Raw genomic sequence first — 26,916 nt, 5'->3', positions numbered from 1 at the left:
TATTCTATCGAAGATACTGGGCAAAAGGTCAAGAGAGACAAACCAGATTTAATCAGTGTGAATCAAAAAGCTGGCCCATAAAATTGTATTAATATTATTACTGCGTTATTATTACAAATTCAGTTGTGTGAGATATGTTATGGAATTTCAAAATGATTTCAGCAAATTACAGACACCGAGAAAACATCTAGTTTTCAAATTTTTAGTTATTGGTGACTACGGAGTGGGTAAGTAAAAACTAAATAATTTTTAATGAGATTGGTTGACTATCTCTCTTAGGCAGGTATTCTGTTTCATTAATACTCACTTATTAATTATCATAATTTCACCTTATTTCACTCGCATAATTATGGTTTCATTACTTAATATATCATTACTCCAATTTCATGAATAATTTCAACAAGTTTTATAGCAAATGATGTGAACTGTCTTCCTCTTTGATAAAGCAGTATAATATAGGAACATTTGTATATACCTAAATGAAAGAATGTCACTGATTTTGCATATCGATGCTTGCTTGTTAACCTTTTTAAGTCTGGTTGCGGATTATTACTTACCTTTAGAGATTGATTTCTTTTAAATTAGTGAAGAGGATTTCTTTTCGTTTTATTAAGTAAATTACTTTTTTACTTTTTTAAGAGTAATATGAGGCTAATTCCTTTTATCAATTGGAATTAAGTATCGCTCCATTATTCTCTTCCAATCGGTTAATGAATGAGTGATAGTCTTATGTTGTACCATTGTTCTTTAAATACAAAAAATTTAAATGAAATTGCTTCAGCAAAGATGTTCGTATGGCTTGTTTACAATTTGTAGAATTAGCGATTTCTTCGTATAAATTCGAAGTTTTAAGAAACTTCCATTACACGAACTGCGGTAAGAGAAAGTCAAGTGTGTGTTGGCTCCATATTTTTGATTTATTAAAATTCCTTAAATATAAATCGGCAAAATATTTATTTAAGAATATTTTCTAATTTAGTAATTTAATGTTAGTCAATGTAGTAACAGAAAACTTTGTTTTGAAGGGAAAACAGCTATCGTTAGAAGATATACAGAAGGTAATTTGATGAATTAATTATCCACAGCATAAATAACAATAAAAATGTGATAATTAAAAAAATAAATTCTTCAGGAAAATTTTCTTCAAATTACAAAATTACTATTGGCGCAGACTTTTCAGTTAAAACAGTACAGTGGGATGCTAATACTAGGGTCAGCTTACAATTGTGGTATATATTTTTATTAAGATAATTTATCATTTAATTCAAGCTTGTTTTGATTTAATGATCAATTTAATTTAATGACCTATCAAATTTTACAAAATATCAAAGTATCATCTATTTCCTGATAATTAATTTTGGATTATGTTGTATTATTTATAAAATGTGTAAAAATTGTTTGCTTTCATGCTTCTAATTAATTTTAAACCTTTTGATGTAACTGTTTAAGACTATGTTTGTTGGACGATATGGCCGCCTGAAATATAGAGACGTTACTTTATTTTTTGTAATTGTTCAGGGACGTGGCAGGACATGAAAGATTTGGATCCATGACCAGAGTCTACTATAAACATGCGTAAGCAACTGTGTAAAATTCCAGCTCATCAGTAACTCAATTTTAGGACTCAAAGGAGAAAGGATGTTTTAATCCTTTCTTTAAAAATACTTGTATCTACTAAAATAAGACTTATTTTAGGTTTCGTGAGGAAAGCATTTTCCACTGCTCCTGTGTAAACTATATGGATATAAATGTTTTGAATAAAATAACATTCATGAAAAAAATATAAATTATTACATTTTTGAAAATTTTGTTAGGTCCGCAGTGCTGGATAATATCTTTGATTTCGAAGCACGCATTTTTATTGTATTAATGACTGGTTTTGGATTTTAATCAACATCTGAGGAGATGATAGTGATTAATGAGTTTTTTGAAAAAAATTCAAATTCACTTTTGACCGATGTCACGTCTTGAATACATACATGAAGTTGAAACCAAACCATTATCATCTAGCTCTGATGATAGATTTAAGTCCGAAGCCAGTTAGAAATATAATAAACATGCGTGCTGTGATAGATGAAATCCAAGATATTATATTTTTACTCTAATATTCAAACAATTCTTTTTTTAGAATAGGATGTGCAATTGTTTTTGACATCACAAGATACTCCTCATTTCAATCGGTGCCAAAGGTATGAAAATTATTTTCTTTTGTAAAACTTTCAAATTTCTTTGAATTTTTCAAAGTTCCTACAGTAATTTTATACGGTTGGATTTCTTTTTTCATTGGCTTTACTTTAAAAAAAGTAATCAACGTTCTGATGAATATAAGATTTTATTACTTGATTGTTTATAAGTAGAATATAATAACGTATTCATTACTATTTAGTATTAATCTGAGTAAAAAGTAAACGATTGGTTTTAGGTTCTTCCTACCTACATTCTGGAAGATTAGAAATTATTCAGAAATTCGCTGTCATCATAACAAGTTATTTGATCTTTTTTAACTAGATAATTTTATGCCGAGATAAAGTTAGTGTGGGAAAATTAAGAAATCTGTGGAAGCCAGGAGACCGGTACCGCATCCTTCCTGTTTTAATGAAAACAAACATTATATTTTTCTACACAATTGTAATTGTATACGTTGGAACTCTATGGAAAAGGGTCACCGCAGATGCCTCTGATATTCTCGTGTTCAAAATTGCCCAGAGTAGGAAGAGAATGTGTTCTATTAAGAAGAATAGGTTTAAACCAATATACTTGTTGCATGACTGCTTACAGATCAATACTTCCCACATATTAAATTTGTAATTATAAAAAGCAACGGATAACGATTATCTATTATTATTTTACTAGAGTTTCACTCAACTAATAAGAACATTGAGGTTCTATGATTTATGTTAAGAAATAACAATATAGGAAAAGAGAGCTTCGGCTAACCGGGAATAAATTTGGAAATGTGTTAATCATTAATGTATACTGCTCTTAATATTATATCCAAGAACAGTGGACGAAATAGTAGTGTGAATGATCCTTTAAAAATAAACATTACTTCTTGCCCTAAAATATCATTTCAGTGGCTGTCAGATGTACGAGATAAAGTGGCCCTAAACGATGCTGGAGAAATTCCAATAATACTCTTGGCGAATAAGTGGGATATAGGGGAAAATTGTTTATCAAATGAAGCTATTTCTAAATTCGCAACGCAAAATGGATTTAAAGCATGGTTTAACACATCGGCGAAGACCAATTTAAATATAGGTAACTTAATATATATTAATTGAATCTTCTATATTTTTTTTTTCTGGTTAAAACCAAAGGGCTTCCACAAGACCTGATTTGAGGAACCACGAGCCTCAGATTTGGTTGCTACATTGAACTGGGGGAACCCTAGCTACCAAGCTTGTAGATTAGAATTTTTTTGTTGCATACTTTATTCATAATTCTGCATTAGAATAATGCATTTGCTAATGCATAATTACCTAATTTGCTTTATTCGCAATGACTGTTTTGATTAGGGAGTTCTGAAAGATTTATTAAGAAAAGGTGTTCTCCAATTTGCGAAGTTTCAAGAAATTGTATTTCCCTATTATTCCACCGGCTTTGACCTCGCCAACGTTTACTAATTCTCTTGCTGTAAATTTAAAAAAAAAAAAAAAAAAAAAAAAACCTACTCAAAATCTCCCTTAAGGTTCAGTTAAATAGTTGAACTAATCCTTTAGAAATATTAGCCGATATTAGTAGCAATTATAACATAAAAACTAAAATCCCTAAATAAAATAAATCAATTCAATTCTAAATTAAAACAAATGCTAAATTAACACTTCTGTACCAGTACAGGAAGCTTTCATGAAAATTAAAATCAGCTTTTTTTGAAGAATCAAAAACAAATTAAGATGTATAAATTACAAATTCCACATTAAAAATTTTTTTATTTACTTTTCTAGCAAAGAGTTGTTATTTACTTACAGATTCTCTCAACAGATACTCTGTTTTTCAGATGAAGCAATAAACTGCCTAATAGATGGAGCTACCATTATTACGAAAGATGATAAAACGCTTTCTTCCTCAAACACAATTGCCATTTCTTCTATTGAGCACAAAAATACAGTTACGGATAGAATAAAATGTTGCACTTAAAAAAAATCTATATTTTTAGCAAGTAAATACATTTTTTGTTTACAAAAAGGATTTGTAGTAAATTGATTGATCTATTTCATTATCATTTTCTTCATATCTTGTCTCCATATACTTAATAAGGTAATTTTAAAATGAAACTTTCGATATAATCACTTCTGCATTGCAGAGAACTGAATTATACCAAACGTTCAAATTTAAAGTAATAATATATAATGATACTGAAAACAAACTGCAACCTATAATTCTTACATATTGAAAAAGTTCTATTGCCCTCCAGCTTTTTGAGCTGCTAATAAATTTTCATTTGAAACCATTTGAAATTCTTGAAAACGCTGAGATATTCTCTGATTCATTTTTAAATATTTTTCTGTACAGTTCAAAGCACATTTTTCCTAGAAAGAAGAAAATAATAAACAAAACGAAAACATTCTTTTGTTACAGCTAACATTGCAACAAACTTAAGATAAAATTAAGCTTTGAAAGTGGATAAGCAGAAAACTCAAAAACTAACGATAACAAATATACGCCATTTTCATTAAAATAATTATTAGATTCCACAAAAGCAGTATCATAACTAATTTAGAATACGATAGAAGTTCAAAAAAACAAATGAATATGTGAAACTATTTCCTTTAGTTCCAAGAACGCTATTTCGGTCTTGGCTGCTTCATTTTATGTCATAATTAATGATCTCTTGGATATTATCAGCAAATGTCTGGAATATACGCTCTGCTATTTGCAGCCAGTCTGTTTAAGAAGACTATCCTGTTTGCATTAATCCAAGGTAGAATGGCTATGGCAAAATATGAAAATTTTATGACGGCGAATGTGGATAAAACTTTCTTCCAGCTATTCAGCGTGCCCTCAAGACTGCTACTTTAAAATGAGTTAACAAGCGAAGTTCGTTCCCGCATGATGAGAGCCCAAAGGATTTGGGAATCAAGTTTGACAGCAGGTTGAACTTTTTCACCATTTCGGTAATGCAGCTAAGAAGGGCGTAAAGGGTCAATTGTTGAAAAGATTGGCTGTAAGATTAAGGAAACACTCAGTGTGGCCTGGCACAGCTGTATTGATGCCTTTACACCAAACGAACGAACACATGGATTAGTGCCATACATGTGCTGCACCGTTCAAGAACTTCACAAAGTTTAAAGTAATTATTAATATTAACATGTAGTTTAAAGAGATCTGTTTCATAAATTATTTTGTAAACAGAATCTTAGAAACAATCTCAAACAACTGTGTTGTACCCCAAAAAAATATTTTTAAAAATAAAAAAGCAATAAATTTACTTATTAAACCAAACCACCTTGTTCAGAAAAAGTTGGGATGCGCCCCTGACAGTATCTAACTTTTGTTTGTTTTTTTGAAAATGACAGATTTTTTATTACTTATATGTGTTACCTAAATCAGCACTGAAAACAAATTGCCAGAGTTGGGTCATTCCCAAATAAAGTTTAAATTTTGCAGCGTTAGGTCAGTAAATAAGTTATTATAATAAAAAAAGTTAACTAGTTTACTGTTCGTTGCAAAAAAAAAAAAAAGGAATCAATCTCAAATAAATCTCAATTTTAATAATTAAATTCATTAACAAGGGACTTTCATTCCATGTATTAATTGCATATTTAATTAAAAGAGGCCAGTTTGTAACGTCGATAAGTGATAAGAAGTATTTGTATGCAAGTATGTACTCTATCCCGGAACACAATTTTTTCAGGTGTCATTTATATTTTGAATTTATTGATTTATTTTGGTTTTAGTACTGTATTGCATTATTATGGAATTATTTTGTATTAGATTAAAACTCAAGGTAATACAATTAACCATGCCACCATAAAATCCAAACCACTCCTCGTCCAGGAATTGAAAAACAAAATCCAACAAAGAAGATAGAATAGATGCAAATTCATTATTCTACAACGCGCTTGTTGCTTCTGGGGCAGCAACCAAACCTTAGACCGCACAAATCAGTACCCTTTATTGAGATGCACAATTTCGAATAGTGGATTTATGAAGGGCTTGTTCAATAAACCTGTATATTTAATAAAAAGGAGTTATACCTCATTTGGCTTTATAGTCCTACTCGTAAAATCGGATATGCAATCAACAAAACACACTTCTGAGAGCTTATTATAAGAAAGAAGAAAATCTCTGAACTGAAAAAAAAAAAAAATCATTAATAGGTGCCACACAGATTTTTTTTAACCCCGTTCACCAATAAGGAAACATAAGAGCAAGTTAAAACATTATTATAACCCCTTATTTCGGAAGTAGCCCTCCAAAGTAATTTAGAGAAAAATCAATAATTGATAATTGATGAAGAATAGGATATTGACGTTGTTGAACTTTGTAGTGGTCTGTGTTCTCTAAGCTACGGAACTTACAGAGCGTCACCTAATTCTTAAAAGAGTCACGAGGATCATAAGTATGCTGAATTATTCTTTGTAATTACAAAAGAAATCCACTGATTAATGGATTGCAAACATCTGTAACAGACTCATTTATGGTCTATAGAAGGTTATCAAAAACTTGGAAGTTGACCGTTCCATAATTTAATCTTAGAAATAATGTAAAGTTGAATGGTTTAACATAAGTGAACACAATGAACAGGTTCAACTATTCTAATAAATTATGAAAAGATTTTTAATCAATACTAGAAATGTGCCTATTTTTCAGGTGGTACAGCTACCAATTAGGTGTCGCAGCTGAAGGGGCGGTAGAACATACTTGGCTATTTTTCAATCAAATAAAAAACAGCTATACTCAGGGTTCGAACTGGGAATCACCCACTTACAAAGTTCTAGAAATCTATGTTTAATAGACAATCTTGCAAAAATTATGTATTTATTCCGTTAAAAACTATAGATTTATAGAAATTTTCACTTACTGATTTAATCTGTTCAGCATTTACATCATTTCCAGAAGCCATTCTGCATTAAGGATACGGAATGAAAACAAAACTATTTATCAAAAGAAATTTAAACTAAGTAATAAACTAACCACATGATCAAAGTAGGAGATAACGAGGTTATAAATATCATTGTAATCGTGTTGCTACATCGATAAAGTGTGCTCACAGATGTGTTATTCTCGTTCGGAGGGGGCCAGTTGCTCAAAATAATTGGTGTTTCAGTTCTCGTTATATTTATTCGCCTGTTTTTATTGGAATAATTGTTTCGTAAACAATGAAATCCTCATATATGCAGAAGTACCTAGAAACAAACAAACTTAGGATCTTTTGAATTTTGTCACTCATACATTTAAGTTCTGTTACTGAAATCCCTGAACTTGAACAAAAATTTGTTCTTTTACCTTGTGCATCTACGCCACATTCCTGGCACAGATTTTATGAAGAAAAGAACTTTCTTAAACCTTACCTTGGTTCTGGAACCAGACAATTTAGGTCACACAAATTCACGATTACTTCGATTTATAGTTCATCTATACAGTTCTATCCAGTTTTGTGGAAGTAACTTTCCTTTTGCTAACTGAATCTGAAGGAATAAGATGTCAGGAAGTCTTGGAAGAGAATGTTTTTGCCATGTGCAGATGTTGCCTTAATGATTAAAATCCTTACATGGTAATGTTTCGATCATTTACTCAATTCATTAGTGAATTGTGTAGCAAACACAAAATTGACGTTTGAGCGAAGGTCTATTGCATACAATTTCTTGCTAAAATTATTCATTGTTGAATACGATTCATAAGTCCACTTTTAGTGCTACCATGTGTCTCACATCTTGCTAATGTGAGACACATGGTAGCACTAAAAGTTCCTAGTGATAGTGAGTGACAAAAGCAGTAGCAACTAAAGTAATTTCAACTAAACTGGAAACAGTCCATTCCCAAAAAATTGCATTTTCATAAAATTTCAAAGATCAACTTTTCCTATAAATAACAAAAAACATTATTAAAGGATTCATAGGGAAGGGTTTAGCTAAGTAGTAGGAGAATACTGATTCCAACGCTGAAATCACGGGATTCGAATCCGGCTGCTGGCCCTTAGATTTTTCTCTTCCTACAAGCTTATTGTTCGGTGAGAGCCAGTATGGTCTGTAATGAAAGTACAGTGTCCGGAGATCTGCATTCACTGAAAAAAGCTCCGGGCGCCAATAACCTTAGATATTGACGCGCCTTATTAAGAAAAAAAAAAAGGATTCATCCATTTCCTACTATATTATGTGACCAATTATCACAGAATATTTTTTGAATACAGAATTTATTAAACAGTATTAATCACAATAACCTAGTAACTTTTTTAAAATATTACTTGACAACCACTTTATATTCAATAAAAATAAAATTTAAATCAATACATACTAATTTATTTTTCAATGAAACCTTACATTACTTAAATTGTTCAATAAATATTAAGAAATGATTTCCAGTTTCTAACTTTTCTATTTATATTTTTTTTGGAAAAAAAATAACAGTGAAATAAAGAACAGAATTAAAATATTTTTAGTTCCACCTTTTTAGAACAAAGAGATCGAAGTTTATTTTTATTAAAATATGATTAACATGTTTCTTAAAAAAATTATATTCAGGACTAGAAGATTGTAATATAAAAAAATATATAATTTTAATAAGTTTTTTTTGTTGTTGTTGGAAGACTATGTACAACAAATAGTAACCATAATTTGCGATAAATTAAGACTAGACTCAATCCTACAATACCTATAATACTAAAGACCAAGCAACTAATTCTAATTAGTGCCAAGGAATATTTTTCCAATCATTGATTATAATAACATACCACTTCAGAAAGAAACGCAATTCAAACGTTGCCGCTTATTAATTTTTTAACAATTATTACAAAAGAATTTTATGTCAAATAATATCAATTTAATAAATTAAAGTTTATGAACTTATCAAAATCCAAAATTTGGCCGCCTGGTTACACCATTTTAAATTATATGAGGAAATTAGATAGAATATGTTAAAAAAAAACAACTAAAATTAGTTCTTTTTGCATTTGTCTTAGAAGAACTCAGTCATAAAATCATTCCCATCTCTGACCTCAGCATTTGCACACAGCGATTATTTTGATTTTCCACTTAAACTGTACTTTTTCTTAGCAATAATTCAGTTTTGAGTATTTACCGCTCCACTATTTATTTAGGTAGTGTAGAGAGTAAGCCTTCTGTAAAAAAATATATATATTGTATATACATAATATACATAGATACGATAGATATGCCAACCTGTTACACTTTTAAATTATATTGGGAGCTTATCACAGCAAAGACTGTTTCTGCCAACAATGATTCGCTTTTAAACTCTCAATTTTATTGAAAATATGTATTTTAATAGCACATTGTAAGTCATAATTTATTTTAATAAATACTACTACAGTCATCAAGAAATACATATGTTTGACATATATCCTCTAAAGTTAGAGATATTGGAGTTTTCTCACTAGAAGCTCTAGGTACTGCATTACTAACTAAGTAATTACTAAGGGAAGTACCAAAATGTTAGTATGCATACAATTGAAATTTTGGACAATTTACGAGTCCCACCAAACTAATAGAATTTGAGTTTCCCGCAATTTTCCGTTTTTGAGTTATACTGGCCAAAGAAAGAAACAAAGAAGAATTTTTTAAAACAGTGAAAAGTAAAAATAGAAAATGTACACCATTAACTTACGGGTCTAAAAAAAAAAGTAAAAAATTGTCAGACTAATATGAATGGTTAATGATACTCATTTATACTAAAATTACCAATACCGTCCTATAATTTAAACAATATACCTCTAATAAGAAATTCTTTTAGTTCATTGTTTGTTTTTTTACGGCGTTCCCTCGCCTCTTCATTCTTTTTCTTTTTATTTTCTTGAGCTATATCATAAAATATTTCTTTTATCACAGTTTTGGGAATATTTTTATCAGTAGTAATTAAATGAAAAAACACACCACCCGGAGTTCTTCTTCTGGAACCATCCTAAATTAAAAAAGAAAATTACATTTAGTTAGCAAATATAAAATGATAATTCTGATTATAAACGCATTTCGAATAACTACAACTATCTCATTTTTTTATATTTAATTTATGGCGTTTTAACAAATAGAATCAAATGGCACTTGACCTTCACCATGCAATGTCAGCCTCCGACCAGGGTCCTCTCGTTACAATATTAGAAAGTTGTCATATTAGGAAAATAGTTATTTATTTCGATAATTATTAGGTAATGAGGTTCAACTGAGACTATTAAGTCAAATTTAGGAAGTTGTCAGACTGCGTTCATCCCTCTCTTAGGTAGAAAGCTCCTGTAGGTACATGTTATTCAAAGAGTAAACAGGCGGACGTACTAAACAGGATAGGAAATCTTTCAAGGGTGTGCTTAGGTCTATGACATTATCAGTTTTCAAGTCCTGGATTTGTTGCGATTTTGGGACCAGTAGGGATATTATTAACGTTCAAAATTAAGTGAAAGAGTTTATCGTGGAACCGTTGCAATAGCTAACGTCATGAGAATAGCTTTGTAAGTCCGGGTGCGGGTGACCTATTAAAACACATTAGCCTGTTGCATCTGGCAGATAATGTATACAGATCATGTTTGACTAAGAAAAAGATACCGCTCGATGTACTCTGAAGGTGTGAGTGCAGAAGAGGATGCAGTACACTTGGTCTGCTAGGCGTACCACCCTGTAATATTCTGGTCTATTTTACAGTCTACATTGTCCGTCTCTGAACTGTCAGCTATTAGGGACTCAAAGTTGAAGAAAATTTAAGAACCAAACCAGATGCTATGTCCACCAGTAACTACGAGTTAATCCATAAAGTGGCTCAAAACATGTCTAAGTATATTTTAAGTACATATCTAAGTATATGAAGCGTACATTAAGAAAAATTGGAAAGTAAAATAAAACAAATCTTGATACTTATTTTAATAATTTAAACTTTTTAAATTAGAAATGAATAGTTAAAAATTTATCATTTTAAAATCACTTTTCGTCATCTTAAAGTTGTAAGTAATGAATTTCAGTGATAATCTTTAGAGGGTATACGAATTTCCACTTACATGAACCAACATCCCTCCACTTTCTTCTATCATTCTAGTTTTTTGGTAAACGAGCAGAGCTTTCCTCACTCCTAGTGTAGAAACAATTTTTACTAAAATTTAAAAACACTTTATAAAAATCAACCTGGAGGTAAGTGGAAAAAAAGACTATTTAATGCGGTACCAATTAGAGATTTAAAAACTGAAGGACAGTAATTTTAGATTATTCTAGTGCAAGATATTTTAGATTAAATCATTCATTCTGTTTCTTCATGAAAATGTTCTGTTAGATAAACCCCTTAAATTCAGTTACAATTACTCGATATCTTAATCATTCACATCTTAAGGAACAATAATTTCACTAAGTTATACTTATTGTAATTTATTACCTATATCTGCGACGTGATTCGTATCAAGCAAATTTGACTTTATTTCCTTAATTTTGTTTATAAGAGCTAAGTGATTACTGGGACTATATATATATCAAACAAAGAAGATAATAATAAAGGAATTCATACAGGTAACAATTACATTTTGAGAAAGTACATACCGATGAGATCTCCATTTGGTTCTTGCAAGTTTACACGAATCTGTTCAGCAACCAAACTGCACACATTATCATCTCCTTGCAATGCATCCAGTTTAATATCTTTTATAGCAGAAATTTCATTCATGCTAATGTGTTTCCATGTTTCCATTTTTCTGTAATTTACCTTTACGTTTAACTGCCATTGTCAGGTGGGTTGTTCTTTAATTCCGAACTAAATCAGTAACTCAATAAATCCATTTTCACTAAAATTCAGAATAGCATTATTTTGCCATGATGACATTCTTCCAGAACTATAAGATCACTCAAGTAATACACTTTTTTGAATCTATCAAAAAACCACGTAATTCTGTGAAAATTCTGTAATTACATTAAGTAATTACCCCTTAGACCGCAACGTTAAAACTAAAGAATCAAATTTAACTGGGTTATACGATGATAGTATGGTAAGCTTAAAATGATGTTAAAAATAATCAGTACAAAAATTAAACTTGAAATGGATAATTCACTGGTATAATATTATAGCTTGTATCGTAAAGTACTTTCATAACTATAACCAAAATTTGCAAGTCACAATAATCTTGATTGGGAAGTAAGTTATTTTTCGGTTGGAATAAAGTAATTTGCGAATAGTAAAAATTCAAACGTAAGACTAATTTATTTTCATCATTTCAATTTTTTATTGCACTATGACAAAAAAGAATACAACTTTAGCACAACACTACAGCTCAACCCAATAATCAATAAAATGTTTGATAGGAGATATCACATCTTCATATGAATTGTAAACAATATCAAGAATCGATTTAAAAAATTTAATTTTTTCATTGATTTTTTCGGAAATGAAATTATATTTTAAGTTATTTCTTGTATAAATTAAATTTGAACATTTGGATATGCTTAGTTTAAAGAGATGGTATCTGAAATGGGAGGGGTACATTTAAAACAGTATATCTCCACTCTTATTGTGTCTTGACCTCCATTTTCAATAGAGAGTATGACGAAATAGGAAATTTTTTACCTTTTCCTCTTAGCCTTATGGATCACAAATTAGCCATCATTCAGTGTCCGTCTTTCAGTAGTGGTTGGAGTATCTTAGGCGGGCCAGAGGTTCAGAATGCTTTCTTTTACAGGGCTTTTGTACAGGGCTCTAGTGGACGTTAGTTCTCAATTTGGACTGTTCTTTGGTGAAAATGCAAAAAATAAGTTGCTATTGAGTGATATGCGTTGGCTTTTTGAACTCAGAGGGGAATTATTACCCTTGAGTTTTGTCCCTTGGAATGAAGAAGTGAACCCTTAGAAGCAGTGTCCTCTTTGCTCCCAAATGACTTCTACCAGAAGTGTATTCGTGGGAATGGAATTGAGAGCTCTCAAACTGGACCTCAGTGTTTTGAACTGAATTCAACTTTTGCTAAGTGGACTTGAATGGCGTCCCCATAAAGGACATATCCATAATCTATCCTGGAAAAAATTAAATGCCTGTAGAGCGTTAACGATGTTTGGATATCAGCGCCATAGTTCAGGCGGTTGATGCACCTCAGAATGTTAAGCGATTGTTCACATTTTTTTGGCAAAGTACATCGAGTGGTTCGTCTCCACCATTTTTTGTCGATAATCATGCCTAATGTTTTGATAGTTTGCTCTACACGAAGGTGATATCCTCCTAATATTAGTGAAGACGGCTTCGTGAAACTTCTCTCTCTAGTAAAGATGGTTACACGGCTTTTATTCTCCGACAATGAAAGTCCAAGACCAATACACCATCTATTCATCTTCATCATTAATGCGATAAGTTTCGTTTCGGCCTCTACTAGAGTTGGTTCTTGGTTGAAAAGTATGATGTCATCAGCATACTGAGACACAGAACCATTCGCACTTATGGCATCCTTCAGATCTGCAGTATAGATGTTGAATAGCAAGGGGCTGAGGGAAGCATGTTGGGCAATCCCGTGTGTGTCATTCGCGGGCCGTACACCGTGCCGTTATGTCGGATTTTGAGTGATCAGGAGGTGAGGAGATGAATATGTTAAAAAATATAATTCTTGATGGTACGCCCATTTATCAACCATTATTCTTTATTATTGTAACAACGATCATCAACAGAAATATTTATTCCGTATGAAACAGGCAATGTAAATTTAAGTAAACCCAATCCACTGATTATTTTTTAGTTACTGGGCACCGAAAAGTATCCGCTCGTTACAAACACTACTGTTCACAAGTGGAACTGGTGTTAGTGAGAAGCGTATTTAAAGTAGATTTCACCATCCACTTTAAACTGATTAATCGTTGCTGAAAATAGATAAAAGTGCAAAATTTGTCAGGAATTCAACAAACAGTGTACTACGATGGACAAAATCATCGATACATTTCAAATTCAGTTAATAATGTTAATGCTTAGTGATATTTCAAAGTAAGCCTGTTTTGAGATATTGTTTAAAAAATAATACTATCCTTTATTAAAAACGTCTCAAAATAAAGGAGGGATTTTTAGTGATGTTAACTTTATTTTTAATTGTTCACATTTGTTTTGGTTGATTATTATTACTCCATTATTTTGGTCACAGTGTCTAACTTAACATAAAGCTTTACTCTTAAAATAAATGATATTAGTATTTTATAATTATTGAGTCTTTTAACAAATCTTGGAACCCCCCCTCCAAGCATCAGTATTTTAGCTTGCCAGGTTTTTTATTCTGGTGTGGGTGAATTTTATAGAATACTAAATCAGTGACTCCTAAATGACAGCCTCAAGCCAGTTAAAAATTATATTTTAGTGTAACATCTAAGTAACTTCAGTATTAATTATTTTCATTTTAATTTGCCTTAATTTTTTGGGCGGATACACTTTTTTAAAAAATAGGGATTTGAATCAACTTGTTCCACCATTGGATACTTTCCAGTGGACCGAGTCCGCTCAAGTAGCACATCACTGCTGGAAAGGAGCAGTAAAAATCGTAGGAAGAAAAAATTGAGTGCTGGGAACTGGTTTCAGACTCGGGATTTCTTCTTTGGAAGCAGCAAGTAGAATTCATAATTAAAAAAATATACGAAATATTACAATTGCAAGAAAAATTTCTGAAAGAGGACTCGAAAAATATGCAGTACGAATTCCCTTTATTCAGAATATAAATATATACATGTATTTGTTTTAACAAACTTTTCAGGTACCTTAAATTCGACGAAAATATAAATTTTTGTAATTTTTATACATGATAATATCTTTAAAAAACATATGATTTGATTTGTTATAGACCGTAAATTGAATAGATCGTAAGGACTTCTACGGATTCGTCTTAATTTTCCCCAAAAACTTTTTAAACAGAAATGAAAGACAGTCAAGGGTAGCAGGTTACCCTTGGAGTATCTAATCCCAGCAACCACTCTGGCCCTCTTATGTGCGGTAATGAGTAGTGTTACTGAAACAAAAACACTGTTCGAATGACGGAAGTACACTATGAAAGGCTTAGATGATAGAATCCAATAACCACAGATGTCGAAGTATCTTGAATTAATTTAAAAAAAATAAAAACAATACAACGTTCACAGGATCCTCTTTGGATACATTTTATGTGATGCAGTATCATCTATCAGTTACTGAGGACCTCAGTTAATATGCACTTTTTATCAGATCTTAAAAAAAAAAAGTTCATTGGTCTAGTTCTGGTATCAAGTGAATAAAACTTTAGCTGTTATACACCTTTAACTTCTCACAAATTACTAAGCTTTAAAGGAAACTTTAGATGAAACATTTATTGGTGAACAGAAATCTTCCTCAAATGCTCACTAAAGTATCAAACACAAAATCAAGTTCTCTTTCAGAATAACTCGTAAATAGATAAAAGAAATCCTTACTTCTCACATTATGTACAAAAAAGCAGTTATATTTCTTTCTGTTATAAGGAATAAAAGCTACAATAGGTATTTTACATATATGTATATTAAAATACACAAACTTCTATGACAAAATGGAATGTCTATACAAAAATTTCTTTTTTTCTACATTCTTCTAAATCCCATTATATTGTCGATTGCATTTGCATATTTACAAGGATCTCTCTTTGGATACATTCTTAACCTAGTTAAATCCATCAAACGCAATGTTTCAGTCAATTTTCCGCAAGAAGTATAATATAAATAACCACAATCACTAAGTTTTTTGGCAACTTCAATTTGATGATTATTCATCAAGTCCTCATTGACAACTACTAATAAGGCTTTTTCTAATTCCAAAGTTTCTAAACAGCTACCTGCACCCGCATGACTTATGACTAGATCTGCTCTTTGTAAATCCTCCTTTATAGTATCTTTAAATCTGTAATATTCAATTGACACAGTGCCCACTTTGGAATATTCAGGTACATAGTCACCATTTCCTATTTGTAAAGTCAAATGTTGGCATCCTCTTTTCTCTAAAACCTAAAAGAGAAATAAACAAAATTAAGAAGGTACTAATAAAACTTTTAATATTGATTACAACTAACAGCACTTTATAATCTGGATAATTATGGTCAAAAGGAAAACGCAATTATCAATAAAAATCTAGAGAAATAGATAGTATGCAAGAAATTCAATGTTTACTTCTTAACAATCTTCTCTAAATTCCAAATAAACTTCAAAAAAGAAAAGTAAACAAACCTACTTTTATACATTCAATATCAGTGATTGCTCTAATGAATTTATCAAATTTTGTTGTACCAACAGTCACAAAAACGTTCAACATTTTATTAAAAGATATTCTGAATTACTAAAATGATCAAAATTAAAATCCGAGAGAACAAACTTAAGTTTTGAACAGGTGTATGATTAACAGCTACTTGTTTCAGTTAGCGTTAAATATACCTAATATTCGATAGCATTTTTTATTTAGCACTTATTTAGTAGTACTTAAAGTTTCAATTCTGTTAGGTATACGAAATAAGCACTGTTAACTTCGTCACCCATTCAATACACCATTTCGGAATAAAAAAACAAACTAAACACACCACCTTAATCGAATAATAATCGAATAATCGTTTTCAAATAATAATCGATTAAAAATTAGAATAGTTCGATTAGTAGATTGGATTCTAGATTAATGTTAATGGTTTTCTGTAATATATCAAAATTGTTTCATATTTTAATTATTATATTATCTCAAACCATAAACGCTCAGATATACATGTTGTTATATTTACCTAAATGAGCGTCCGACAGTTATGTCCGGGCAAAAATTAAAAATAAAATAATTTTTTAATTGAATCACTTTTAGGACAAATGTTAATTTGCTGTCTGCCAAGGTGTTAATTCTCAACTAGATTTGAGTTAAGAGGAAAGTCGTACATGTTATAATCACAGGTAACGTTGCCTATTGTGGAGTTTGGAGCATTTGGAAAGAACCTATTTTATGGATACTGCAATTTGCTTGTATTTAAAAATATAAGTGAGTCTTGTCGGTACTTATTTATCATTAAAGTTCAGAGCCCACCTCAAAGTGGTTAACTGTAGGAAAGAGCACATCACATTATGAACTTGTTATCTTAATTTGAAAGTGAATTAAGTGTGACTCTTGAGAATTAAGACATAGTTATTTACAAAGAAAACGGACATATATCTACAAGAATGGTGTACTTTTGAGTAAATTTATGGTAGGTGGTCAAAATTATATATTTAAAGTTTAGGTACCACTCTATTAATAGAACGGTATAAAACTATAAATTTAATTTAATTAAACAATAAATAAGCAAGATTATTAGTTTGAGTTTATATGAATGTTTATTGTCTGTGAAACAAGTGTCTCACCGATAACAGCATAAATTACTATTTCTAAGATTCCTGAAATAGTAACGTACAAACAACGCTCTGCTCTAACTGATCGTTATTATAGCATTTATTTATTTATTTTCATGATTTAAGGCGTGTCAACATTTGAGGATATTGGCACCCGGAGCTTTTTTCAGTGCACTGCCGGTCTCCGGACAGAATTCTCTCGTTACCGACATCACTGGACAGTGAGCTGTTAGAAGCTCCTGGAAAAAGAAAATCTAAGAGCTAGCAGCTGGATTCGAACCCGGGATCTCTGCGTGGGAATCCGCATAGCCTTCCTTTATATCATAGATTCGATATTCTTTTTATAATGGAAAAGAATGTGTAAGTATAAAATTTGTAACTTAAGTACAGATGCCCATTAATTAATAAAACCGTTTTTATTGGTGGCGAGAAAGGAGGTTCCTATTTTTTATTTAAATTGGCAAGTCAGACTGGTTTAGTTAAACCATTTATAGATCCTAGAAGTAAATCTAAAAAAAAAAAAAATCGGTAAAAAAATAAAGTTATTTTTTAGAGAGTGATAACCTTTTAAAGTTCAGAACAGATTTTGTTTTTGAAAACGAAAATTTCTTAAAATTTTCGTATGCCTTAAAAAGAAAGATGTTCTTCTAATTAATGATCTTGGAAAAATAACCCTTTTCATAATATAACAGTGAATGCTGGCATGATTTCTAGACAGGACCCCCTGAACATAGTACCATGAGAGTGGGGTAAAAAATTTTTAGTGTAGCTTTAGTTGGTTCACTGCCTAATAGATGCGCTTCAGATGGATTCTGCGACTAATATTCTTTGTGAGTTTTTCTTGAATTTTGCACAAAAAATTGATATAACGATATTTTAGATTTTATACATAGGTGATATCCTTCTTATTCTAAAAAACCTATTTCAGAGTGTACAACCTTTAACAAAGCAAATGCCACATTTCTTTTTTTAAAAGTTCTATGTAAAACTAATAATATATTTTACACACAGCTTACAAAATATGGTTTATATTCACTCGAGTCGGTCAATAGAAAATAAAATTAAAGAAATAGAAATAAAGATAATAAATTTCAAGAAATCCTTAAAAGTTTATTTTATTTCCAACATGAATCATGAAATTCATATTTATAAGATACAAATTAACTGAATATTTTGAATATTATTCAATATTTTTTGTTTTCTAGAAGATTTTGATTTCTATTAATATTGATTTATATTTAGTTAGTTAACTGAAGTAAACCTTAAATTTTTGTAATTCTCTGCTATCATGTATCAAATTACACGATAAGATTTGCAAAAAAAATCTTAAAATGCCTATAAAAAGTAAAAAATTAACGAAATGCCAGTAATTTTAATAGATATTTCTCATTTCATTGCATGACTTATCTCTATCTCTGCTTTAAAGAAATAATAATAACAAAAAACTCAATTCGGATCAACGGAATTAATGTTTATAGCTCATTAAGATTATATGCTCTAACCAGTTAGGCAGCACTCCTTATTACATTTCAACGAGAAATAATTGAAACATTAATTTTGAAAGTTATTTTTGAAGCAGTAACTGCATTTTTTTCTCACAAAGGTGTGGAATGCTTCCTCTTCAGGGATCTCTCAGTCAAACAATTGTACTTACTCTGAAAGATAGTTTAAGAGCAGAACTATCCCAAATAGATTCTTATTTTACCGAATGGTATCCGAGCGGTTAGAGGCGAGACCTGAGAAGCTAATATGTATTGTGGTACAGGGTTCGATTCCCGGTCTTAGGCCTTGGATTTTATTTAATGGTTAATAAAAGAAATTTACAGTAAAGTATATTTGCTAGTCACCTCCGTCCACGACACCTAATTGGTAGTTGGACGTTAAGCCCCGCCTGAAAAAATAGGCGATTAATTTACTTTTACTAACTTTATAATTAGTTTATTTGTGATTGTAATAATTATTATAATTAACTTTTGTGATCTATTAGATCATAGCAGGGGATAAACTTTGCATTCTTCGTATAAATTTTAAAATAAAGGGATAAATATATTATTTTATCAGAAGAATTTCCATTAGGTCATCAACATCTTCCACTGTTAGGGCCTTTTTTTTTTTTGTAAATATTTAATCACATGGAGATCCCTAGCTGACTGCCGTCAGGCTAAGGAAATTCTTGGCCTATCTAAAACGGTTGTAGTTGTCTTCAGCAGGTCCAGGATCCGCCAGTTGGTTCAGGTGTTGAAGGGACATGCGAATTTAGCTACCATCTTTTCAAATGCAGCCTTACCCCGTCGCCAATCTGTGCTGTCTGTGGTGAGTACAATGAAACTGTGCGGCACTTTGTAGAGGTGTGTCCAGTTTATTCTAAAACTAGATTCCTCATCTTCGGAAGGTTAAATGTTTCCCTCCCGGAGATTGTGGCATCTGGTAATCATTACAACTTTCTAGGTTTATTCAGTGCACTGGACGATTGAGTTGCCATGCTCCCTGGTGTCCTGTTGCTACTTGATTCGTTTATTGTATTGGCATCTGACAATTTTTAGCCGGATTTGTTTCTCTTGAAGCCCCGGTAACTCTCATGATATGAGAGGTGGGCGGGGAACAATGGGCATTTTGGATTGCCTGGGTTCCTTCTCCTTTTTGGTGGAACCGCCCTTTAATACAATTTAATATAATCTGTAATTATTATATGACGCAGTCAATTTTGTCTAAGCCAGAATCTGCAAAAATTTCGGAAGTTTGTAAACTAAAAACAATGTATAATTAAACAGTTCTGGAAATTACATCTAGAATTATTTGTCACAGAATTCGTGGTACATTTTTTTTAAAAAAAAAAAAAAGTTTTATTGCAATTTTTCGTAAAATTAGTAGTTTTGTTAGTTTAAAATGTCTGAATTATTCAGATCTCCAAGAGAACTCTAAAATATACGATTTGTAAAGTTAAAAATTGATGAGGTTTTGGTAAAACAAACAGGAAGATTAATTATTTGTGATTTACTATATATTTCAAACGGCTATAATGAATTTGTTACAGAATTAGCTTGGTAAAGATAACATTATTTTTTTGTTTAGGAAAGGGGAGAGACTATTTGTTCTAACCATCTTCTATGTACTCTGTATGTCACAAACTATAAATCAGAATACCAGCTTTACTAGACCAGATGTTTTCTCCTTTAACTTGACTGCTGTCGCGCTTTCTATTTTTTCTTCTCTTGGAAAGTGACTAATGCTTATTTCTGGCAGTAATAGTAATTGGACATTGACAATTCACATGAATTCGGACTTATAAATTACAGAGCTTTTAAGTAATCCTCTGTCAGTTCTCTTTAATTAATTATAAAATTAATAGTACATTGTCTTAAAATAAATAGTACAGAATTCCTTAAAAATAAAATATTTTTATTTCTCATTATTTTATTTTTTTTAATTCTGTTGTAGTAATAATATTGGAATGGATGGATAACATTTACTTACTTTAACATTAATATTATTTTTATAAAATCCTTCTTTATAATCCAGATAGAACCTTCACAATATATTTGTAAGGAACTAAAAGTAAAAACGTTTGAAAAAAACTTTCTATATTTTGAATAGGTTCTTAATCGTTAGTAATAAAAGTTACTTTCTTCTTTTTCATCCAGATGAAGATATCATAAGAGAAAACGGACAAGAATTTGGCGGAGTAACTGCAAGGCTGACGACAAACGAACTTTGGGCTGAATTTAGTCGTCTTGGTACTGAAATGATTGTTACCAAAGCTGGAAGGTTTACTTTTTTTCAAATCTTGTTTATTTATAAATTTGATAAAAGTTTAAGATAAAATTCTGCTTGTTCCTAATTTAACACCAGGGTTCTTTAAATATTGATTTTTGATATAATAATTTGTACATTAATATTGGTTGGTTACTAAACCATTCTTGGATTTTAGCTAATTACGAATTATTTTTTTCTAGTCGAAATAAGTTGGCGGCATGAGCCCAACTTGTCGATTCGCTGAAAAAGTGTTAAAAATATGTAAATAATTAATAAAATAAAAGTAAAAAAAAAATCATATAAGCAAATCCATAAATAAACAAATTTCCATGAATAAGAAACAAATTTCTCTCTTACAAATTATTGAATAATAAAAATAAACACAAAAATATACTTACACTTTATATTAATGATGAACGAAACTAATATTATGAATGATAAACGACTGATTATGGAATTAGCCCATTTCTGGGCAAAGACCTCTCCCATTGTCACCCACTCTTCTCAAGACTTTGCCTTTCCACCAAAATTTATGCCCGCTACTTTATAAATTCGTCGAGCCACCTAAGGTATTGTCTCCCTCTTTTTGTCGGCAGAGCACCGTTCCACGCAGATTCGTGTCCACCTTTTATTTTTGAATCTACATAAATGGCCAGCCCACTTCCATTTCATTTTTTTAGCTTTCATTTTCACATCTGTAAGACGTCTTCCTTCTGTTCATCGTAAATCTCACTCTATCCCTCCTTTTCATTCCAATGATGCTTCTCTCCATAGCACATTGTGTACAACGTAAACGTTATTTTTTTTTTTTGGTCAAAGATCATGTCTGAGCCCCATATAGAAGAAAAAGGGAAATGCAAGGATTAATTTTTTTTTTTGTGTTTAAGGCGCGTCAACATCCTAGGTTATTGGCGCCCGGAGCTTTTTTCAGTGCACTGCCGATCTCCAGACAGTATCCTCTCGTTAAAAACAACTATGAACTGCAAGCATTATTATTGTTATTATTTTCATTTCCATTTCCATTCTTCGTGGGGCTTTGACGACGAGTTTGAGGACCAGTATTTTTTCCAACAAATAGAGAATATTAAAAATAAATCTTCTCAAATTGAAGCGACTAAGTTCGGATCCAAGAACATCTTAAAGAAAATTCTCTGCTGCAAAACTTGGTTTTAATACAGTTTGGGCTAAGTTAATTTCGCAAAATGAAGTTCCAATTCATGTTAAGTTTCAGGTTTTCAAATCTGTTCTATTGCTTGTTTTGGCGCCCAAGTTTGGGGCCATGAAAGGTTTGAATTACTGGAAAAATATCAGCGTTATTTTATCAAAAAAATATTTCTTTTTCCAGCCTTTACTCCCAACTTCATGCTCCATATTGAGACCTCTCTAGATCCAGTGTTTTTGCATACTCTGAGGCTTCATATAAATTATTGCCTTCGTACTTTGGATCTTCCTTCTCATCGTTTGCCCAGGGTGATGGCTCTGGAAGTGGTACGACAGAGGGTTTCGTGGTTCTCATCTTGGGTTTTATTGTATTATGCGGTCAAATTTGACTCTCAGCTGACAAATAAGCTATTATGGCGTGGGCAGCTCGATGATTTGCTTTCAGCAATAAAGAATCGCAGATTCTTTTAGTCGAGCAAAGAGTTCTGAACAGTTTCTATTGTATAGATCTCTTATGGAAGTTGAGGAGGAGCCCAGGAGATTTTGCGCGCCTCTCGCCGATGTTGATATGAATTTTTCCGATTTGAGTCTATTGCTGAAAATTAGGGGTGAACTTTTGAAACTAAATTCGGTTCCTTGTATAGAGAGGGATTATCAGGAGGAACTATGTAATATGTGTTTTTTCAGTAAAGAAAATCTTCATCACTTTTTAGTAGAATGTCCCGCTCTAAGTGATTTGAGAAAACGTTTCCTTGGTAGTGCCACTCTTCAAGGGAGTGACATAGTGCAGATATTATCCTCCAAGTCGTGTAAACCTTTGCTTGAATATACTCGTAGGGCTATGGTTTTGAGGAAAAACTTGACCTCCTAATACTTCTCATTTTTATAACTAAGTTTTCATTTATTTACTAATATTTACACTTTCTTATTTATATGTTAAAGCACTTCACGTAATTCATATAATTTCTATTTTTCTTGTATTTTTCTTCTAGCAGACGGCGTTAGGTATGCGTATTAATACTGTTAATAATTTTCTTTATTTTTGTAATTTTTTGTACTTTTGTATTTTGTAAATAAAAAAAAAATTCGGATCCAAATTCCATTTCTAGGCTTGCCTTCTTCCAATAGGAGAAGCGCAATCGAGTGCATAGTTTGGGCCTTTTTGAACCGTCTCACAACAATCCCTGTTTCTCTTTAGACTCAGAGAAGAGTCATGTTTGGAAATACGAACAAAAAAAATGTATAAGAGTTTCCACTATTATTCTAACTAACCCAAACTATTCACCACAAAGACATTATTCTCAAAAATCTTAGTAGAAATATGCACTTCTCATAAAAGTTTAAATTTTATTCAAAAAATTTGTCTGATGAATTATCTGAGAGAAAAAGTTTTTTTTTTTTTAAGTGAAAATGCTACAAATGCAATTAAGCTTTTAATTAACGAAGATAAGGCAGTTAACTGTTATTGTGTTGAGAACAATAAATTTCAGAAAAATGTTTCCAACATTACAAATGCGAATTGAAGGACTACAACCATCTGCATATTACGTTCTTATGGTTGACTTTGTTGCTATTGATCCTTGCCGATATAGATACCTCTTTCACAGGTGAGTTTTATCCTAAAGTAATCTAATTTTAATTTGAATAATAATAATTATATATTAATTCCGAATAGGCTTTGAGTACCAATGACCATTGCGTTGACACGCCTCAAATAAAAATTTGAAAAGACAATGTCAGCGTTCTGTAAAAAATTGTTGCATTTTTTTAATCTTGTAATATTAAATTATTCCCTGTTTATATTAGGAATTCAATGCTCGAAGTTTCCTCATTATTGCATTATTTCAAATGTTAATAAATTCATTTCAGTTCTCGCTGGGTGACAGCCGGCAAAGCTGATCCAGTGAGTCCACCAAGAGTCTATGTACATCCAGATTCGCCGGCTACTGGTTCCCATTGGACGAGTCATGTAATTTCATTCGACAAATTAAAACTTACAAACAATCAACTGGATGATAATGGTCACGTAAGAAAATTATATTAAGCCAAAGTTTTAATTAGAAAATTTTGCTTTTGATTTTACATACTTTTTAAAGATTTCTTCAAATATTAATGATAAAATGAATATAAACATCATCAGTAAAACCCGTTCTGTTCAGGAGTTTTTAACCAAACGTTTTTACATTAAGTTTTACTAAAAACGAATTGAATTAAATTGTTTATTTTATGCCCATTCATTTTGGTGCAAAGAGATAATCAAATAAAACATTTACTGACCAATGAGCTTAGCTATTTTTTACCTCCGGGCGCATCATTTTTTTGGCCATTAGCACCTGCTTGGTTCCAGTATAATATTATACTCAGTAAAACACAACTAAATATTTTCAATGTCCAAAAAGTTTGAATTGTGAATTAATTCATCTAATTGTAATTTCTCTGTAAGAATTGGTACTCTCTGCAACCGCTAGATGGCAGAGAAATGTACTTTTCATCATTTTCCATTAAATTGCCGAGTTTGGCCAGGATTTTTATAGTTATTTCACGACTTACGATCGAGAAAATTTTTTATTTTTAATCAAAGCAATACAAACAGAAACAAAACTAATCGGTGTATAGTTTCTTTGAGGGCACATCCGCAATAATTTTCTGAGAGGTCTTCTTAAAACAAAAAGCAATCATGGAAGGATAGGATTCCGCAATAGTTTACGGTACTGTATTTTCACTACAATAAAACGGCACTTTTATTTTATTACAGTTTGCTATAACGTCTCATTCTTCATAAATAGAAGTTCAATCAAAACCAATTTGAAGTAGGTGTATTTAATGAATAAAAATAAAAGTTTGAGTTCCGAACAACTTTCTCGAAATTCAAATTGTTTGTAACATATTTTATTCACACTAACAATTAAGGAGGATAAAAAGTCATGAAATAGAGGGAAGTCTAAAAAACATTTCCTCCACATAAATGCTCATAATAATATTTTAATACAGGAGCTCATCTCTGGCCTGCCTCTGATCTTAATCATAGCGTAGTAATATTATGAGGGAGTTGAATGAAAATAATCAAACCATAGAGATTACATTAATATTTTGTATTAGTTATTTTCCTTTGAATTTGTTTTTGCATTAGTTATGATCTGTTTTTCTTTTTTTCTCTTATAGATAATATTAAATTCAATGCACAGATATCAACCACGGCTGCATATCCTTCATATCACGTCACATAGTTCATCACACTCTTTTAAAACATTTCTCTTTCCTCATACGGAATTTACTGCTGTTACAGCTTACCAAAACCAAAGGGTAGGAGTCTTATTTTACCTTTGATTTTTATTATGAAATATAATTATATCAATTTATTTCTTATAAATGTTTATCAGGTAAAGGCAATTTTTTCGCAAACTATTGTAAATATTGATTTTTTTTTTTTTAATAGTCTTAAGATAAAAATAATGATTGCTTAACAAATTTATTGGATTAAATTTTTATTTATTTATTTTAAATTTTTAATAGTTACCCAAAATTAAAAAAAATTATACTTGAAACTAAATCTGTTGTAGATAACCCAATTGAAGATAGCAAGTAATCCATTTGCTAAAGGTTTTAGAGAATGTGATCAAGATGATTGGTTTAATAAATAAAATTATTGACAAATGACAAGGTGAACTTTGCAATCTAAAAATAAAAAATTTAAATATTGATTTATAGTATTTAATTTTATTTGACATGCATTACTGTATCTTTTTTCCATTAATGTTGATGTCTTCAATTTTGTTAAGTGAATTACTTATTTGTAACAATGTTAAAATGTCCATTTCAGTCATAATTTCTAATTTTAAAAGTTCAGTTCTTGAAAGTATCTTCTCTTTACCCGAGACTACCCGTGTAGTCATGAACATTTGGCAGGGATTAATACTTAGAGCAGATACATTTTTAGTCGCCAATGCTTGCTATTTCTAAATATTTGGGCAGTTATGAAGGTTATCTTGCGTCCGACATTGGCGAAAATATCCACAAGCTATTGAGCTAGAGAAGAAGTTATATAGGACCAGCACATAGAGGTTCATCCTGTTAGATTCAAGGTACATCTCTTAGTGGTTCAATGGTAGCTGGTCGCGAGTTCTTGACCTTTGCTTTCTTGCATGGCCAAAAGGTCAGAAAACTTCTTCTCTGAGAATAAAATAGAAGCAGAGGAAACGTCTAAATAATCGAAATCTCCAAACGATGGCAGCAGACGGGTACCAAGTTTCTGCTCTCTCTCACTGCCGCTTTAGTTTTTGATTTCTCATACTGATAGAAAGGGAATGCGTTGCGAATAGATTGGTAAAAAAGGTGATATTTTTTTTTTTTAATGATTTAAGGCGCGTACAACATCAAAGGTTATTAGCGTCCGGAGCTTTTTTCAGTGCACTGCCGACCTCCGGACAGTGTACTCTCGTTACAGACTACACTTTCCATCACCGGACAATGACCTATAAGAAGCTCCTAGGAAGAGAAAATCTAAGGGTCAGCAGCTGGATTCGAACCCGGGCCCTCCGCGTGGGAG

The 26,916-nt window shown here is 31.2% G+C and overlaps 5 protein-coding genes across 9 annotated transcripts; 2 read left to right on the top strand and 3 right to left on the bottom strand.

The window, feature by feature from the left end:
* The first annotated feature begins 40 nt into the window (after positions 1–40).
* LOC141452611 (ras-related protein Rab-38-like) lies at positions 41–4,188 on the top strand. Its single transcript, XM_074124924.1, has 7 exons — positions 41–227; positions 1,026–1,058; positions 1,133–1,229; positions 1,519–1,575; positions 2,129–2,189; positions 3,075–3,258; positions 3,998–4,188. Exons 1-7 carry the CDS (start codon positions 140–142, stop codon positions 4,135–4,137), a joined length of 660 nt encoding a protein of 219 aa, XP_073981025.1. The 5' UTR covers positions 41–139; the 3' UTR covers positions 4,138–4,188.
* On the bottom strand, positions 4,128–7,184 carry Tim9a (translocase of inner membrane 9). Its single transcript, XM_074124950.1, has 3 exons — positions 7,025–7,184; positions 6,198–6,293; positions 4,128–4,529 (listed from the first exon to the last, which is right to left on the bottom strand). Exons 1-3 carry the CDS (start codon positions 7,064–7,066, stop codon positions 4,401–4,403), a joined length of 267 nt encoding a protein of 88 aa, XP_073981051.1. The 5' UTR covers positions 7,067–7,184; the 3' UTR covers positions 4,128–4,400.
* A 1,510-nt stretch (positions 7,185–8,694) lies between these two features.
* Positions 8,695–12,453, bottom strand: LOC141452621 (phosphorylated adapter RNA export protein-like). 2 transcript variants are annotated; one of them, XM_074124949.1, is made up of 4 exons: positions 11,691–12,453; positions 11,162–11,232; positions 9,891–10,080; positions 8,695–9,280 (listed from the first exon to the last, which is right to left on the bottom strand). In XM_074124949.1, exons 1-4 carry the CDS (start codon positions 11,836–11,838, stop codon positions 9,252–9,254), a joined length of 438 nt encoding a protein of 145 aa, XP_073981050.1. In that variant the 5' UTR covers positions 11,839–12,453; the 3' UTR covers positions 8,695–9,251. The 2 variants fall into 2 exon arrangements, with proteins under 2 accessions (XP_073981050.1, XP_073981049.1); XM_074124948.1 differs by having other exon boundaries at positions 11,162–11,253; positions 11,691–12,451.
* Positions 12,454–14,787: 2,334 nt separating this feature from the next.
* Alg13 (Alg13 UDP-N-acetylglucosaminyltransferase subunit) lies at positions 14,788–16,670 on the bottom strand. Its single transcript, XM_074124946.1, has 2 exons — positions 16,330–16,670; positions 14,788–16,106 (listed from the first exon to the last, which is right to left on the bottom strand). Exons 1-2 carry the CDS (start codon positions 16,408–16,410, stop codon positions 15,687–15,689), a joined length of 501 nt encoding a protein of 166 aa, XP_073981047.1. The 5' UTR covers positions 16,411–16,670; the 3' UTR covers positions 14,788–15,686.
* A 104-nt stretch (positions 16,671–16,774) lies between these two features.
* On the top strand, positions 16,775–26,071 carry LOC141452613 (T-box transcription factor TBX1-like). 4 transcript variants are annotated; one of them, XM_074124929.1, is made up of 8 exons: positions 16,777–17,314; positions 17,583–17,816; positions 19,667–19,769; positions 21,098–21,221; positions 23,861–23,977; positions 24,240–24,396; positions 25,533–25,673; positions 25,931–26,071. In XM_074124929.1, the coding sequence occupies exons 4-8, from the start codon at positions 21,199–21,201 to the stop codon at positions 26,009–26,011; spliced, it is 519 nt and encodes a 172-aa protein (XP_073981030.1). In that variant the 5' UTR covers positions 16,777–17,314; positions 17,583–17,816; positions 19,667–19,769; positions 21,098–21,198; the 3' UTR covers positions 26,012–26,071. The 4 variants fall into 4 exon arrangements, with proteins under 4 accessions (XP_073981029.1, XP_073981030.1, XP_073981031.1 ...); XM_074124928.1 differs by lacking the exon at positions 19,667–19,769 and having other exon boundaries at positions 16,775–17,314; XM_074124930.1 differs by lacking the exons at positions 17,583–17,816; positions 19,667–19,769.
* Positions 26,072–26,916: the final 845 nt, after the last annotated feature.

This window comes from Rhodnius prolixus, unplaced genomic scaffold (genome assembly GCF_049639745.1).
Source record: "Rhodnius prolixus isolate KJV_2025 unplaced genomic scaffold, Rpr scaffold_3, whole genome shotgun sequence".
Taxonomy (NCBI): Eukaryota; Metazoa; Arthropoda; class Insecta; order Hemiptera; family Reduviidae; genus Rhodnius; species Rhodnius prolixus.
The sequence above is the reverse complement of the archived record's forward strand: the minus strand, read 5'-3'. Positions and strand labels throughout refer to the sequence as shown.